An 18,336-nucleotide genomic window follows, 5' to 3' on the forward strand; every position below is an offset into this window, starting at 1 on the left:
ATACATATTGAGATTTTTAAGTTCTGGACATTATTTAGGCTCCAGGGACGTTAAGTAAACTGAATTCCTGCTTTCATAGAGATTGAGGAGTGACAACACTAAACAAGTAAAAAGCAAATACATAAATTGCTATGAAATAAGTCAAGAATAGGCTATGGGGAGTTCCTGGGCATGGGGAAGTGTTCTGTTAGAGACTGTGGTCAGATGATTGATGGTTGAGCAGACATCTGAAGTAGGTGAGTGAAGGAGCATGGAGCTGACCAGAAAGAACAAGTGCAAAGGACTTAAATGTGATCAGGGTCTCTCTCTTGATCCAGAAAAAATGGGGAGCAGAGTGATTGAGAGAGAGAGAGAGAAGTGAGAGATGAGTCAAAGAGGGGGCTGGAGCTAATGTCCTGTAGTGGTAGGCAAAGTCCTTCTACTCTAAGAGAGATAGGAAGCCATTGGAAGCTATTGAACAGTAGAGTAACATGATGTGGTACATTTCAGAAGGACTGCTCTGAAGGCTCTGGGGGGTAAAACTTACAGAGGGCAAGAGTGGAAGTTGCTCAAGGTCATGCAACTATCAAAGTGTTTGGTGGTGGTAGAGGGACACTGTCGGAATTTTCCTATCTGTCTTCCTGAACCAGGCTTCCAGAGGAGGCTGAGATCTGTCTAGTGAGCATGCTATTCTCACTTTCTGTGTGTCCTGTGCTTAGTTCCCTCCTGGCACATGCAATAAGCTCTCCATGTATACAAGGGATGTTGCTTTCTCTGGCAAAGGGCAGGAGTCCATTGGGGTGGGCTAGCAGGCAGAGCTGTGCTCGATGCATGTGGACATAGCCAGAGCTGCTCTCAAAGCCATGGCCTCAGGTAGCCCTCGCTCACCTTGGACTTCTCTTGATGCAGCTCTATCTGAATGTCGGTGAGCTTGGTCCTGAGGTCTTCATTGGCAGCTTGGAGGGCAACAATGAGTGCCTCGGGCTTCTCGCCCTTATTTCGCCCTTTCTTGGACATTGTTCCTTTCTAAATGGAGTCTGTTGGTTTTTAATTTCTTTCAAGCAGGTGCTGCCATGTTACTGTTTCTTATCCTGGAGTGCGATGTCTCAGCATCTACTGTGTGGTGCTCCTTGGTAAGGTCTCCTCAACCGCTGCCCTGGAACCCCTGAGAAGAGGCAGAGATAGTAGTTATTGTTGTGGCAAAGACCTGGTCTAAGCGCCAGTCAGTCACTCTCAGCCTGAGTTGCCTGTAAGAACCTCCTCCTGAGGCTCTTCTGTCCTCAGTATCTCCTGTCCATTTTGTACGTAAATTTAGAGTGATTTTTTTTCAAAAGCTTATCTAATTATGTCAATATCCTGCTTCAAATCCTTCGCCCATAAGCGTATCTCTTTGATGTCTTTGAGTGTTCTTTTTACCTGAAACTGCCCTCTTTTCTATCCTTATCTCCTTCACGTCACTCACTGATACTCCAAACATAAGAAACATGGTTGTTAAAGGAAGTCACTATGTGAGGACCTCATAAGGCAGAGGGACCCAACTTTAAGAAAACCCAATATATAAAGACAGGATTGCATGCAATGGCGAAACTGTGAGAAGTGGGAAATAACCATAAATGAATCACTGGATTGAGTCACTCATATATTCATTCATTCAGTCAATATTGTTAGAGCTCCTGCCATATGCTGTGCTAGGTACAGAATGTTGAAATAGAAATATAAGTCAGAGTTCCAATGGGAAAAAAATTACCTATCATTTATCTCTCTATCCATCTACATCACCATTAATAATCTGATAAGTGTTTTTTTTAAATATGCATGAATTGTTTCAAAAGTATAATCAGTGACCTCTCTTTCCACCAGGGGTGAATAGGAAAGGCTTCCTGAAGAAGATACCATTGGCTTGGAACGTGAGAAGTGGACAAGATGATAACAGATGGAGAAACAGGTAAAGCATCATGGGCAAGGAAAATAGCAGGTGCTGAGACACAACATAGAGAAATCACAGTGACTATTTTGTGGGAAGAAATAGGGCCTGATTAATTATACCCCAAAATGTGGTTGATGGGCACTAACGCTGGAAAGCTTTCCTGGAAAGGATAGATGGCAGGGAGGCCTAGATTTCCAAGCTTAGAATGTTCGAATCCTTTTTAAGTAAGCAGTGGGGAAGCTGTTGAAGTTCTTGGCAGGTGTGTGCGCCAACAGAGCAGTACTTTGGTGTGGTTATTCTGGTGGCAGAATGGAGAGTGAATGGATGCAGGGAGAGCAGATAGGAGGCAACTGAATTTGTCCAGGTAAAGGAGGAAAGCCTAATCAGAATTTTCGCAAGAGGAGAGAAAAGGAGTCGCGGGAGGCAGATGTGTCTTGATTTACAAATTCTTGAATACTTCATAGGAACAAGGAGCCCAGAAAAAAGGATACTAAATAATTAAAGTCAATGGGAAAAACATGGCAAGATCCTAGAGAAAGTTTCCCATGCAACCTTTCAGAAAATCAGGCATTGTGTATATTGAGGATTTTCTGTCCAGAGCTAAGGAGAACTCCTGCTGACCACCCATATGTTCCAGCAGCTGCTGCTCTCTTAAGACCATTGTATCTGGCATTGACAGCCATGCTGGGATCCTGGGCTTTGTGCCATCTGCTCATGAGCACTGAAGTTATGCTCTTTGGAGTGTGTCCCCGGGGGAAGGGGACAGGGAGAGATTAGGAGGCAGGAATGATGTCTGCAGCAGTTGTGGATCTGTTCACCTCATCCATCCTGTGCCATGTGCTAGAGTTGTCCTTCATGCTTCCTTTGCAAATTTGGCCAAATTATTAAAGTGCAGGGCTGTGAGGCCTCTGAGAGAGCACCTTTCTTTTCTTTTAGTCTTGGAATGAATTCAGCAAGCATATATTGAACATTTGTGTGACAAGCATCACTAGGCATACAGACAAATAAGATAGTTCTTAAGCTCAAGTAGGTACTGAGTGAGTAAGTTCACATATGTGTATCTAACGGGTTTCTCTCTATTTGCTTTCTAAATGTTGTTGTTCTGGGCTTTTCCAGATGACCTCCACTGGTCTCCCGTATAGTTATGACCCACAGTTCTATATCCATAGGCCCGGCCATTATTCAAACACAAGACTTGTATATACATACAACACTTTACTTATCAAAGCCACTTGGATATCGGATTGGCATCTCAAACCTAGCATAACTAATACAGATGTCTTTATTATACTAGTCCCCTCAAACCTTATTCTCCCCAGGTTTTCCTAGATTTTTGAATGGCAAAACCACATTCTCAGCTGTCCCAGATGTAAGCTTAGAAATAATCTTTTCTTCTATTTTATTCCTTATTTTTCTTTTTCAGTTTACTAAGAAGCTCTGCTTGCTTTGCCTATAAAATGTGACTCTCTTTGGCCAATTTCCCTCAAACCCCTAAAGTGTTGTTAGAACACAGAGGGAAAAAAAAGGGGCTTGGGAATAGTTTCATAGTCCCTTCACTGTTGTCTTCTTGAATGAAGAACAGGCTTTTTTAAGCACATATATGGAGTGGTAGATAAAGAGCTTGAGCAAAAACCTGAAGTCACAAATTTGCCTAGTGTATTTAGAAAAGGTTGTGAACTGGAAGAAGAGAAACAGGTGATATTTCAAAGGTTCTTGCATGATAGGCTGGGGAGTGTGGAGTGGATTATACAGGCATGTGGAAGCATAGCAGCATTTGAACATATGTGTAATAATATGAGCTGCTAGTGACTGACTGCTTATGATGTGTCTGTCATTGGACTAAGGGCTTAACATACTGTTCTTACAATTCTCACAAAGTTTAGTGAAAAATGATGAATTGAAAGATTAGGTAACTTGCCTAAATGGAACAAGTTGATTGGTGGTGATGCTCAGATTTGAATGTAAGCAATTTGTGACTGGGAATCAAGCTCTTTTTTTTTTGAGACGGAGTTTCGCTCTTGTTACCCAGGCTGGAGTGCAATGGCACGATCTCGGCTCACCACAACCTCCGCCTCCTGGGTTCAGGCAATTCTCCTGCCTCAGCCTCCTTAGTAGCTGGGATTACAGGCGCGTGCCACCATGCCCAGCTAATATTTTTTATTTTTAGTAAAGATGGGGTTTCACCATGTTGACCAGGATGGTCTCGATCTCTTGACCTCGTGATCCACCCGCCTCGGCCAAGCTCTTATTCACTGGACTGTACTGACTTGTATTTGCATTTTAGGAAGGTAACTGTCAGGATCGTGGAAGATGATGGAAGAAAGTCAGTTAGGCTGCTGTGCTTTAATGGTCCATGTAAGAGGTAATACAGCCCTCAACAGATTAAAAAAAGGTGGCGACCTTGACACAAGGAGTCATTGATGGAATCATGCCAAATTTGTAAACACTACTACTGGTTCGAACATTCTTCTCTCCCATTGTAAATATTAGGTAGGAGCTCTACAGAATTGCTTGTAGCAAAAATGTGCAAAGAGACAGATATAATAAATACATTTAACATCTTAATTTATAATTCCACCTAAAAATATAACACTATGTGCTGGACTTTATCTATTTTTAGCCTGGGAAGTATTGTGAACTTAGTCTCTCAAAGGCTGAGGAAAAGGAAAGGGTGAAAAAAATGGCATGCACATTCAGAAAAGAAAAAAGCATCACAGGAAGTTATTGATAGCATCAGCTTATGGGTGCTTTAAGGTGAGCAACTTCACACCATGGTCCCATACACCCCTCTGGTGGAGGAGAACTTTCCAAACTCTCTCTGGTTGTAATGGGTGCCTGGCAATCTCATGATTCTAAGACTTTAATTTTACTGCATCTGTTTTGTCTCTTTGTGCTTGCTTTTTTTTTCTTTTCATAACTTCTTTGAGATATAAGTCACATACTGTAACATTCACACTATTAAAATGTACAATTCAGTGGGTTTTCGTGTATTTACAAGGTTGCACAAACATCATCACAATCGATATGAGTATTTTCATCACCACCAAAAGAAACTCTGTACCTAATAGCCATCATTCACTATTCCCTACTCAGCTCTCCCAGTCCTAGGCAACCACTAAGACTATTTAGTGTTTTGTCTCTACTTAGTTTTGTCCCTATGGATTTGTCTATTTGGGAGATTGTGTATAAATGGATACATATTTTTTTGTGACTGGCTCCTTCCACTTTAGCATAATGTTTTCCAGGTTCATCCACATTGTAGCATGTATTGATACTTCATTTTTAATTGCTGAATAATATTCTACTGTAAGGATAAACTGCATCTTATGTATCCATTCACTGCCTGATGGATACTCTTGCTGCCTTTGTGTAAGTGGCTTAAGGTCAGGTTTCTACAGAAGCTGCCAACCATGACAGGGAACACCACTCGTGAAGGAGGGCATAACAGAGTGCCTGAAGCTGTCACAGCACACAGGTGGAATGTTTCTGGACACCCCAAGAGTCCTTGCCCCTGATAATGTCTAACCCAGCAGATTATCAGCAGGAAGGATAGGGGCCTTGTTCCAACAAGGGCCAATCTCTGTGGGAGCTTTACAACATAAAAAACTTGAAGGAACTGTAAGTGAGTTCTAGGTTTCTAGCTCCTAGCTGCATGGTCAGGCAGCAGTAGTTCCAGGAGACATTGTGAGGTATACAATATGTGGATTTTAGCTTACTTTTCTGGCCTTCCACTACCCTTAATCAGACACTTCATACAGCCACTGAGACTGAGTTTCTCTGTAATGGTCTCTGTCTCTGATAAAGATATTAGAGAAGTTAGAAATTCTTAGAAATTAGACTCTTAGACATTATTGCACTCTAAGAATTTCTTAGCCTCTTAGAAATTATTGCATTTCAGAATCATTACTTAAGAGCACACCTTTATGCAGTAATGGATTATTAGTGAAAGAATTACAGGCATCATTCATTCATTTAAAAGGCATTTATTGAGAAGGAAATACAGTGTAGTATTTTAGAGTAGGGCTTCTCGAATCTTTGGTTTGGTTGCATCAAAATCTACTTGAGAGCTCTAGTGATAAGGAGCTCCACTTCTTGAGATTCTGATTTAGTAGCAGGCAGATGATTCTGATACACAGGTATCTTCGAGAACTTCTGATTAAGAGTAAGGGATATGGAGTCAGACAAACTTGTTTAAATCCCACCTCTGCATTTAGTAGCTGTATAATCTTTTATCACTTAATTCTCTAGGTCTCAATAGTTCTCATCTTTCAAATGGATGTTGAAGGGATGGGGATATGTAGTACTTAGTACATTGGGTTGCTTGGCAATTAAACAAACGGATGTAAGTGATGCTCTTACACAGCTCATGATACAAGAACTAACCAGTTACTGAGTGTTTTCTGTTTCTACTGTTAGCCACAGTGGAGGAAATAAAACAGCCTACAAGTGCTGCCCTCAACGTGCTTAAATGGAGTCAGAATGACAGGGGATGTACAAAGTTTTTGATAACTCAAGTTCTACACTTATAGAGCGGCTCATATATTGCAAGAGCCCTTTATTTAGGCATTGACACAAAACTCTTGAGGGAGAGAAGCCATTGAGAGGAGAGGAGTGACATCAGCAGAGGCAAATGCGGACTCTGTCCCTCCTCACCAAGGTTTCTCCTGGCAGACTACTTCTGGAAACTATAAGTGGGAAGCCCCATCTGAAATAATCTTGAATCATCTACACCCAACATAGTCCTTTTATATCTTTTAGTGTTTAGGCAGCTTCCAGATCCATTCTTCATAACCAAACTTCCAGGTCTAAAAATTCCCATTCAGCATTCTTCTTTTTTTTAGTTGACAAAAATGTGTGTATTTATGGCATACAACATGATGTTTCGAAATACGTATAATTGTCAAATGTCTAAATCAAGCAAATTATCATATACATTAACTCACATACGTTTTTTTTTGTGGTGAGAACACTTAAAATCTACTTTCCTAGTAACTTTTAAGTACACAACACATTGTTATTAACTATATTCACCATGTTATACAACAGATCTCCATCCAGAACTTACCCCTCCTAACTCACTGAAAATTTGTATCCTTTGACCAATATCTCTCCATTCTTCCCTCCCACCTGCCCCCTTAATCACCATTCCATTCTCTTCTACTCTATGAGTATGATTTTCCATATAAATGAAGTCATGCACTATTGGTCTTTCTGTACTTTGCTTATTTTACTTAATATAATGTCCTCTGGGTTCATCCATGTCGCAAATGAAAATTTCCTTTGTTTTCAAAAACTGAATAGTATTTCATATCACATTTTCTCCAACCACTTATTTGGTGATGGATTCTGAGGTTGATTTTATATCTTGGTTATTGTGAATAATAGCATTACTATTTTTTTATGACTAACACTGCAAGGTTAAAATCAAGAAACTGGAAACATCAAATCAAGTATTTACATATAATGAATTTAAGAGTGTAATTGAGTTGTAACTCAGAGGATAAATGCTTGAGGTGATAGATACCACATTCTCCATGATGTACTTATTTCACACTGTGTGCCCATATCAAAACATTTCACGTACTTCATTAATATATATACCTACTATGTAACCACAAAAATTGAAAATTTAAAAAAACAACTTTTCAGAAGCAAAAAAATATGATGAATGCATGCTATCAATCTTAGATTATAATCCTGGTTGTACAATCTGTCCAGGAAAGTAAAAATATCCTACAAATACTGTTTTGATGTCCAACTACATTTTATTTATTTATTTATTTATTCATCCATTCATTCATTTATTATTTGAGGTGGAGTCTTGCTCTGTCACTCAGGCTGGAGTGAACTGGCACGATCTTGGCTCACTGTCTCCCAGGTTCAAGCTATTCTCGTTCCTCAGCCTGCCAAGTAGCTGGGATCACAGGCATGTACTAAATTTTGCATTTTAGTAGAGATGGGATTTCTCCATCTTGTCCAGGCTGGTTTCAATTTCCTGGCCTCAAGATATCTGCCCACCTCGGCCTCCCAAAGTGCTGGGATTACAGGCATGAGCCACCACACCCAGCCTCCAACTACATTTTCTACTGACTCTCACATCCTAAAATCCCTACACAATTCTTTGTCAGAAATTTAGCCACATGTGGTCAAGAAAATATGGCCACTATTTACTGAGTACTCTTCTTGGCTTTTGGTATGAAAATGCCAAGATGTTAAAAAGTGTATCATTCCTGCCCTTAGATGCCTTTCAACCTAAAGAGGAGACAAATATCTGCAAAAAGAAAACTAATAGTAGAAAGCGTGAATGGTAAATTCTATGGATGTAGCTCAGAATGGAGTGATAAAGAATGAAGACTTCATCAAAAGGATGGCACTGAGCTGAGTCTGAATGATATTACCTACCTTAATGGAGCTCCTACCCCTGTGCCAGGAAATAGCATTAACTCATTAAACTACTCCAATTAAACTATGCAGACATTTATTATTTTTTAGATAGGGAAATTGAGGCTCAAAGAGGTTAATTAACTTGTAAAAATTACACAGTTAAGAAATGGCAGAGCTGCGACTAAAATACGCATGTCAGTCTCCAGAGTGGCTTAGCTGTAATAACAGTTTGCTAAGAGAGGGCAGGATTCAGCTCTGGTTGCCAGTAGGCAGCAGAGGTGGCAAAGATGTCAGCTGGAGTCTACAAAATAGAATCGTAGATGGTAACAGTTAAGAGTTTGGAATTTGAAATCAGAAACTGGCTTTGAATACAATTTCCTAGCTGTATATTCTTGAGAAGTTGCTTAAACTCTCTAAGCTTCTGTTTCCTCACTGTAAAATAGGAAAAGTGATGTCTTTACCTCATGAGCTGTTTCGAGGACTAAATGAGTTAGAGTATGTAAAATGACTAGCAAATTATTATTATCATTGTTATATTTCCTTTTTCATGACGTAACTACCCACTAAACATAATCTTAATTTAGTGGAAATAGGAAACTGATTTATCACCTCTTTGTGTTAAAAGGACAGGGCAGAGAAAGCAGAGATCCCTAAAGAGACTGAAGAAATTCATGCTTCTGCTTCTGGGGAAATGGGACCTACATTGACAGGGTCAACCCAGGGGTCTTGGTTTTGTAGCTGGTTCTGCCCCAGGCTATAAGCTGAATAAAGTCATTATTAATCTCAACGTTTCCAATATGGCTGGTGCTACTGAGTTGTGCTTTGAAAGCAACTGTAATATAAAATAGCTAGAGTTCACATGTATGAAGCTAAATGCTTCAACCCTTTTCTTTAATTAATATTTGGATATGTCAATTCTAACAAAGCCTTCTTAGTTCCTCTAAGCCTCCCTTCTTTTCCAAAGATGATGCTTTTGAATTAGATGCTATTAGTGTTTAAAAATGAATGAAGTAAACTTGCATGCTTTATTCCTGGTCACTTGCAGTGGCATGCTGTTACTTGTTAAACCCTTCTCCATCTAGGAAAAATATCACACTGTGTATTCATGAATTTGACACAAGAATTTAATATAAAGGAGCGAGGGCTGCTATTTAAGACAGTCCAACCTTGAAATTCTACCTTCTCTTAATAAAGGGAATGTGGTGACATGGCTATAAGGTCACAAAATTTTAATCCATTACATGTCTGTCAGAGAAAAATGAATGTGAATTATTGACATTCAGTATAGTAGCAATTATGCAACTTTGGGATTGTAAATTTCCAGGTTTATATATCTTTTTGTTTTTCTCTCTCCTACTCTATGAAATCACCCTATGATGATTTATCACATAATCATCATAGTGGCTACTACAAATTATTATTATTATTATTATTTTTTGAGACAGAGTTTCTCTCGTTACCCAGGCTGGAGTGCAATGGCACGATCTCGGCTCACTGCAACCTCTGCCTCCTGGGTTCAGGCAATTCTCCTGCCTCAGCCTCCCGAGTACCTGGGATTACAGGCATGCGCCACCATGCCCAGCTAATTTTTTGTATTTTTAGTAGAGACGGGGTTTCACCATGTTGACCAGGATGGTCTCGAGCTGTTGACCTCGTGATCCACCCGCCTCGGCCTCCCAAAGTGCTGGGATTACAGGCTTAAGCCACTGCACCTGGCCTATTACAAATTATTTAAAGTCAATACACTTTCACATGAAAAGAATGCTAGATAAATATAACCAAGAAGTTATTACTCATGATAAATAATTTGGATCTTAGGTTTAAAACTTCACATTCGAAATATGCTTCATAAAGTATAGAGAGAAAGCACTCAGCACACATGCAAGAGACATCCAACTTCTCTAAGGGGGTCTGTCAGGAAGGATTGGTAGAAGTAATGTCTAAGTTGAGTATTCTACATGAATATACTTGCTTTGGAGTCAGCAAGTAGATTCAACTAAGCAAACCCTTGACTTTGCTCATGCAATTCTTTGCTTGATTTCCCCTTTCCTCCCTCAACTCCCTGGTGAACTCCATTCTACTCATCTTTTAGGGCCAGATCAAATGTCATGTCATATCATTTTTCTTCATACCTCTTCACCATACCATGGGTGGAACAAATTATTCCTTCATCCAGGTTTTCATTTTCACTTTGAAGATACTTCTTATGGCATTTAACAATGATTCCTCAATTTATTAACTCACTAAAATACAAATATTTATGAAGTAGCTGGTAGAAGACATATGTGTGCTAAGCAAGAGAGACAGGATACCTGCTCATCCTAGAGGAGGAATCAGCAATTTAATACAGTGTGATAATCACACAGAGGACAGAGGATAGGCATCATAGGAACCTCAATGAGTCAGGAAAGATTCCTTAAGAAAGGTGAACATACTGGCCAGGGTTGGTGGCTTACACCTGTAATCCCAATACTTTGGGAGGCCGAGGCAGGTGAAGTGCTTGAGTCCAGCAGTTCCAGACAAGCCTGGGCACCATGGAAAAAAACCTCATCTCTCCAAAAATACAAAAAATTAACCACGTATGGTGGCAAACACCAGCTACTTGGGAGGCTGAGGTGAGAAGATCACCTGAGCCTGGGAGGTCAACTTTGCAGTGAGCTGAGGTTGTGCCACTGCACTCTAGCCTGGGTGACAGAGTAAACCTCTGTCAAAAAAAAAAAAAAAAAAAAAGAAATGAGAAAAGTGACATATATAACTAAGATCTGTAAAATAAGAAGGAACCAGCAAGCAAAGTGTTAGGGTGAGAAAGAAGAATATTCTAGGCAGAAGGAATGCTGAGCATCAAGGTCTAGAGGTAATAGAGAATAAGGATGATGCTCTGAAGAGGAATACTGGCAAGAATTTGGTGAGTGAATAGAAAAATGGCAAGAGATGAGCTTGGAGAGGTAAGCGGTGGCAGATGGTAGAGGGTAGTCTAAATTATGTAGAAGATATGGACTTCATCCACGAAGCAATGTGTAGTCACTGAAGGATTTCATATAGTGGAGTGACTTTATAAAAGGTTGGTTTTAGTAATAGACCTCTGGCAATAGAAGGTAGAATAAACTACAAAGGTGAACACAGGTATACAAAGAACAGCTAGGAGAATGTGGCCATAATCCAGTATACATACATAAAGATAACTACTCAATAGTTATTATTTAGGGGACTGAGTCCCAGTCAAGAGTAAAACTGTGTCTTATTCATCTTTGTGCTCATTGTACCTGTCAACATGAAGTTCAATTTAATTAACATTGATCTAGATCCAAGGAAAACACTGAGATTGAATAATATATTTCATCATTTCTACAGAGACCATTTATAGTAAGTTCTATTGTGGGAAATTTCTTTTACTTTGCAGGAGCCCTTGAATAGCTGTTTCAGGCAAAAGTTAAAGCTTGATATAACACTGGAATAAACAAAAGTAAATGTATTTTTATTTAAAACACATGCTGACATTTTTTAATCCTTGCTCCCATCCATCATAGTCTCAAGCTTAATTTCCCTCCTCAGCACTGGGCAAGTCATTTTGTATTGAATTCTTTGGTCTGAAGTTAGAAGACTTTCTCTGGGATGAAGTTGATAAAGTAAGTCTTTAAGTGTCATATAGTCTTATTTTATTGTCTTTTTTTTCTCTGGATTCGAAGTATTTTACAGCTGTTGCAGAGTAAGAAATGTCAGCTTCATTGGACATGAGGGAGAAATTTCAAACAGAGCAGGAAGCAATTATGTATTCAAGGTCAGGGAGAGCAAGAAACATGCATCAGTGCTCCTACCTAAAGCAGACAACTAGTGTATATGTGCACAGTTACTTAAAACAATTTGGAGGGCAGGTGTGTTGGCTTATGCCTGTAATCTCAGCACTTTGGGAACCAAGGCAGGCAGATCACTTGAGGTCAGATCACTTGGAGACCAGCCTAGTCAACATAGTGAAATCCCATCTCTACTAAAAATACAAAAATTAGCCAGGCATGGTGGCACATGTCTGTAATCTCAGTTACTAGGAAGGCTAAGGCATGAGAATCACCTGAACACAGGAGATGGAGGCTGCAGTGAGCCGAGATCATGCCACTGCACTCCAGGCTGGGTGACAGAGCAAAACTCTGCCTTAAAAACAAAACAAAACAAAACAAAAAAACTAGCATGTAAAGTTAAAGAAAAAATGCTCAAATTATTGGAGAGAGTTTCTTTCATAGAACATAACTGATAGCAGGCTTTTCTATTTTAGGCATAAGTGAAACATACATAACCTATTCTGTTGTTTTCTTGGTGACTGTTTTCAAGGACCTTGGATTTTTGAAAAAAAGCTATCATAAAGCCACCTTTTCTAAGTGTCAGACATGAGCAGAAAGGTCTATATATAGGTGCATAATGTGTGCCTGCTACTTAAAAAAGGCAGAACAATTTCAATATAAAGGGATATAGACTGATTAATATTACTTAAGTAAAAGTACATGAAGTTTTGATAAAATAGCTTTTGGAAACATTATATAGTTCTATTATAAAGAATTCATTTAATTTTACATACTTTACATAAGAGAAACTATGTTATACTATGGTATGGTATAATAGAGCAATAAATTACAGAACAATACAGATCTGTTTTTAACACTGAGGATTTTGTTTTGAGTTTTTTCCCAGGAGTCAATGCTCACCTAGGATTTCTGTCCAGTTGATGGTAACTTGAAAGCAAGACTGTTAGGTTGACTAATGGAAGGAAGTCAACCCATCCACATGGGCCAAATTCCATAGGAATATCACTTCAGAAATCAGACCATCGGCTATCTTTTAGACCGTAATTATGTGCAAGGTATTGTGGTAGAGTTGAAAATAATACAATATGCCTCTATCAAAAAAGCCTGCATATTCTAAGTGTCAAAGAGGTGGACACACACACACACACACACCCACGCACATGCACACACACACATACACACACACACACACACACACACACACACAGAGAGAGAGAGAGAGAGAGAGAGAGAGAGAGAGAGAGAGAGAGAGAGAGAGAGAAACAAGAGGAATCATTTCATGAGGCCTAGACTATATGTGGCTCCCTCCCAGTGTCTACTAGAGTACTGGGCACAAGTAAATTCTGAAAAAAAAATACTTCTTAATAAATAGATGACTTCACCAAAACAGTAGATTTTATGGCTAAGGCTGAGAAATGGAGGGTGAATAGGAGGGACTGAGGAAAGTTAGGAAGGTAGGGCAAGTGGAGAAAAGTGTGAGGAATAAATTGTAGATCATTATAGTTGGTATGGAAAGTTTAATCTGAGTAACCAATAGACGCATGGTTAGAAAAATAAACTGAAGGCAAACTCTGTATATCTTGCCTGCCTATGCAATGAATTCATATTTGGTTTAATAATTACTGGGAACGTGAAAAATATGTTTAAGAGAAGATGCATGCTCCATTTTTTTTTCTAAGAAGGGTTAATCTTGAAGTTATATGCAGGGCAGAATGGAAGAGAAGAAAATTAGAGGCTGTAGGGCCTGATAGAAATCCATTACACATGTTCAGAGATAAAAAGTGAAACTTGGGTTATGATGGAGGGGTAAGGGAATTTTCCCTTTCCCAAGCTAAAGGAACTTATTCATCTTACCATTATCATTTTCCTCATCATTCAACATCTCTTTAGAGAGCACTTAGTATATGCTGACCATTGTACAATGTAGCAATTTATCTGCGTCCTTCCATTTCACACTTAAAACAAGATTATGGAACATGGAGCTATTATTTCCAATTTAGATATGGGATACTTCAGTTAATAGGAGGTCAATTCCTTACTCAAAGTCACAGTGATAGCAAAATGACCATAATTAGGATGTGTTTGAGCCTGAAGCTTCTTAGTGCTTCTCTTCAGCTGGTATGCAATGTAGGAAAAGTCTATATAATGTGCTGATAACTAGGCAATAGTCAAAGAGAGAAGGAAAGGTTGAAGATGATACCGAACTCTCAGTAAGGGACATTGGAAGAATATGGGTAACACCAATGAACTCAGTAAGATAAAAGGAGTCACACACGTGCTTCATTCAAAATGACAAAAACAAATACTTTCAGGGGGGTTAATATAAGCTAGGCACTATAGTAAACAATCTATATTAACTATTATATTAAGGAAAAAGAAGCTCAAAGAAGAAATACAGATTGTGCGAAATTGCAGGTGGTACATAGCAAAGGCAGTACCACCAATAATAACATGGATAGCTGTACTCGGAGCCCAACTGTAGCAGAAACATTGTACTAGAAATACTTCAGTCGTTTTTAGAGAAATCACATTTGAGGGACAGCAGTACCATCTGCTTACTATTTACTGATTTACCTACTTTGAAAAAATTTATTCCACACCTTACTTGAAAGCAATTTCTAAGCACTTTATAGAAATAAACTTCTACATAATGTAATATAAGGCATTTAAAATAAAGTGGATAGCATACATGTTTACATATATAAAGATAGGTTCAAATAGCAGTAGTTTTTTTTGAATGATAGACGATCAGAGATCTTAATTTAAAATAATTGAGGTTTTTCTTTTCCTCAGGATTTCCATAATTGTTATAGCTTCTACAGTCGGAATAAAATATTATTTCTGGCATGGAGCGAGGCGGTGGGTACTGTGGGGAGGAAAACAACAGAAGAAATCAGTGAGGAAAGTGGAGCAAAGGGAAAATAAGGCAGACAACCAAACGAAGCTAGGAGTGAGACCGGAACACAATGGCCATGCTCTTGACATAACATCATGAAAAACTGGAATTAATGCAAACATTGGGACCTTGTTCCTAATCTGAAATTCGTTGGGCTCTGAAGTGCCTCTCCTCTCCATTGAACAGAGAACCAGCCATTAGCCATAGTGAGTCATAGCATAATTTTCCACTCTGCAAAACCTGACTTAATTGGAATCAACAAGGCCAGAACAAACTTCTGAATGTATGCCAGTCCCTTTTCATGAAGGGACTGGGCAGTCAATTGGATTGGAGCTTGAATAAACCATGTTTTGGAAATCACTGGGGGGCACTGTTTTCCATCAAATCTTCCTTTCTCAGGGAAGCCAGCCTCTCCCATGCATATCTTACTGAACTCAAGGGTACAAATTAATCAGGGAAATAAATAGGATTCCCTATAATATTCACTTTTTTTCTCTTCAATATCTCTATCCCATATTTGCTCTGTAGAAGCAGGAATTTCCCTGGACCTGTTCACCGCTCTATCTGCAGTGCTTAGCACAGTGCCTCACAGTAGAAACTCTAAAATGTTTGCTTAAGGAGCTCTTGAGTGGAGCCACAATGAAATGATCATTGGCAAAAGTAAAGAACTCCTTAAACCCACAAAAGTTTAATGTCGTTCTTCCAAAGAATAGATGACTACAGCATTAAGTGTCACCATTCAGGTAACCAAATGTTGTTTTACCCACATCAAACTCTGTAGCATGTTAATTGTATTTATATACTTAAAAATTAAGCAATACATTTCCAAATGTAAGAGATTTATATTTGAGAAACACATTTTCCTCCCAGCGTTTTCTTTATTACCTGGCACATGAAACTAGGAAGTAGAATTTCTCATTTTAAGTTTTAAGCTATTTCTATAGAAACCTTGTTAGGAAAAACAAATCTCAAGGGCTCATAATTTTTTCTTTCATATCTTCAAATCTCAGAAGATTCTGTGAGCCATTGTTTGCTTTTCGTATAGTAAGCAATCTTTGATATGCCAAAGCCCTGGAGTCCTGACCTATGATATTCTAGATCATCATAGGGCTTGTAAAGATAATTGTATTCTTCATCCACTTACTCACCTCCTACTGTGAAGGAAGAATACTACTACTACTACTGCTAATCATCACCATAATTATCATTATTGACAATTTACTGCTGCTGGCCACTGTGCACATCTATCTACATGCCGTATCTTTTTAACGCTCGGAGGTGAGTGTTCAAAGTCATCTAGTTCAGCCCTGAATGTATGATTTATGAATCCTCTCTACAGCTCTTCCCCACTGGGAGAGACCAACTAGTAAATAATGAACAGCAGGCCTGAAGATGTAATGAGTACTGCAACAGAGAAGAAAACCAGGCACTACTGGTGCTCAGAGGAGGAGCCATCTCTCTGGGAAGGACAGACAGTATGTCTAACAGAAGGGATGGCTAAGCTGAGTCCTGAAAGATGAGAGAGGATTTGCCATGTGGTCCTGACAATAAAGAAAGTTGAGCAAATATTATGTAAGAAAGTTTGGTAAGAATTGTGGATGTATCAAGACTCTTGATTAGCTTGGCATTGAAGGTAGGATGCAGAAGGAGGAGAGAATTTGCAAAGGGCTAATTTTTATATCTGATATTAAACTGGTCTGCTCTTACACTTCATACTACAGGCAAAACATTTAATTTGGGAGAAGACAGTTCTATTTTCTGAACTGTAGAATGGAAAGAAGCTATTTAATAATAACTATTGCAATCTTTCTACATGTTAAGCACAGTATGTACCATCGCACATGTATTAACTCATTAAAACAAATTCATGAGGCAGATAATATTTTTCAGTTATACAAAAGAGAAAATGAAAACTTAAATTTACCCAATGTCATGCAACTTGTATGCCTATGAGTCATTCTTTGACTCCATTAATTAATGTTTCTCGAGAGCCTGTGATGTGTCTGACAAAATCAGTTCAGCCGGCTTAAAAAACATTTGTTTTAATCACTGCATGGCCTTTCCTTTAGGACCAGAAAGACAACACTATTTTTCATACCTATTATTGCCTTTAGAACTCTCAGATGACTTACAAACAAGTCCTGTTCTATAGAAGTCAAAGTGTGAGGCCACTAAACACATTTGCTGTCCAGAGCATTATGAAGATTTAACACAAGGCTATGTATCATTCATTGCCATAATGTTCTGAGCTCTGATTGAAATAATCGTGTAGGGCTTTTTACTTAGAAATCCCATTTCTCAGGGTGGTTATAACCCAGCAGTTAATATTTTTCCTATGTGAAGTAGAGTTCAGACAAGGGAGTGCTTTACTCCTGCAAAACAGTATGCACAAAATAGCTATTACATCGTAAAATGATCACATGAGATAGATAAGTAAATAAGAGGGGATTTGGTGCTTAAACCTAGGGTTGTGGTTGCAAAAACTTCTTATGGTGTTTAATTGGTTGCTTCATAGAGTCTGATTAAATGTGACAAATCATAAATAATAATCATTAATATTTCCCTTTTAATCATTCACATAGCAAAGACTTAGTGAAGATAAATGATTGACCTTTTGCCACTGCTGGTAAGCAATGGAGATAGGATTTAATCTTAGCTGTTTGACTCCAGGGCCCATTCTCTTAACTGTATCATTATAGTCCCACCTTTATAGGATGGCGGTGAAAGATACATGAAATAAGGCCGGTAAAGGGTTTAGCATGGTATGTGTCAAAAAGTGCTCAGTTTTAAAATCGCTTCTTCAACACATATATATTGAATGCTGCATAGCTACCAAGCACTGTTCTTGGCATGGAAGATACAGCAGTGAGTAAATAAAACAGACATACATTGTTGGCTCGTGGAACTACTATATTAGTTGGAGAAGCACACAACAAACATGCTAAGTAAATATACTATGCTAGGTTATGATAATGTGCTATGGGAAAAAAATAATCCAAGACAGAGGTCTAGGTGAGGTTGTGATTTTAGATCCTGGAAAGCCTCAGTAGTTGCTATTTGATTAAAGGCTGATGCCTGGAGGAAAGCATGCCAGAGTAGTAAGGAACTAGTACAAGAGCTCCACAGTGGGCAGAGACGTCCAAGTTCCAGGGACTTCAGGGAGTCAGGGAGGCTGGAGGAATAAGTGAGTTAGGACAGCAGCCAAGTAGAGGGCAGACATTAATTGGAAAACGGTGTGTGCAGACCATGCTGTGCTTTTTAGGCCATTTTTGCATTGATTTAAGCTTTCACTCAGGGTGGGTAGAAGCCACTGAAGGAGCTGAGGGGGCAGTGCCCGGATCTGACTTAGTAAAACC

At 39.0% G+C, this 18,336-nt stretch overlaps 1 protein-coding gene across 11 annotated transcripts in view; it reads right to left on the reverse strand.

Annotated features, from left to right (window-relative positions):
* JAKMIP2 (janus kinase and microtubule interacting protein 2) overlaps positions 1–18,336 on the reverse strand; it is a 207,011-nt gene that overhangs the window by 90,601 nt on the left and 98,074 nt on the right. For 9 of the 11 annotated variants that reach the window (XM_078365758.1, XM_078365752.1, XM_078365750.1 and 6 more), the window contains one exon: positions 868–1,144. The exons of the other annotated variants lie outside the window; for them this stretch is intronic. In XM_078365758.1, the coding sequence (XP_078221884.1) occupies positions 868–996 (129 nt within the window). In that variant the 5' untranslated portion in view covers positions 997–1,144. The remainder of the gene's footprint in view (positions 1–867; positions 1,145–18,336) is intronic. 11 annotated transcript variants of the gene reach the window in all.

The sequence above is a fragment of the Callithrix jacchus genome, chromosome 2 (assembly GCF_049354715.1).
Source record: "Callithrix jacchus isolate 240 chromosome 2, calJac240_pri, whole genome shotgun sequence".
In the NCBI taxonomy this organism is placed as follows: Eukaryota; Metazoa; Chordata; class Mammalia; order Primates; family Cebidae; genus Callithrix; species Callithrix jacchus.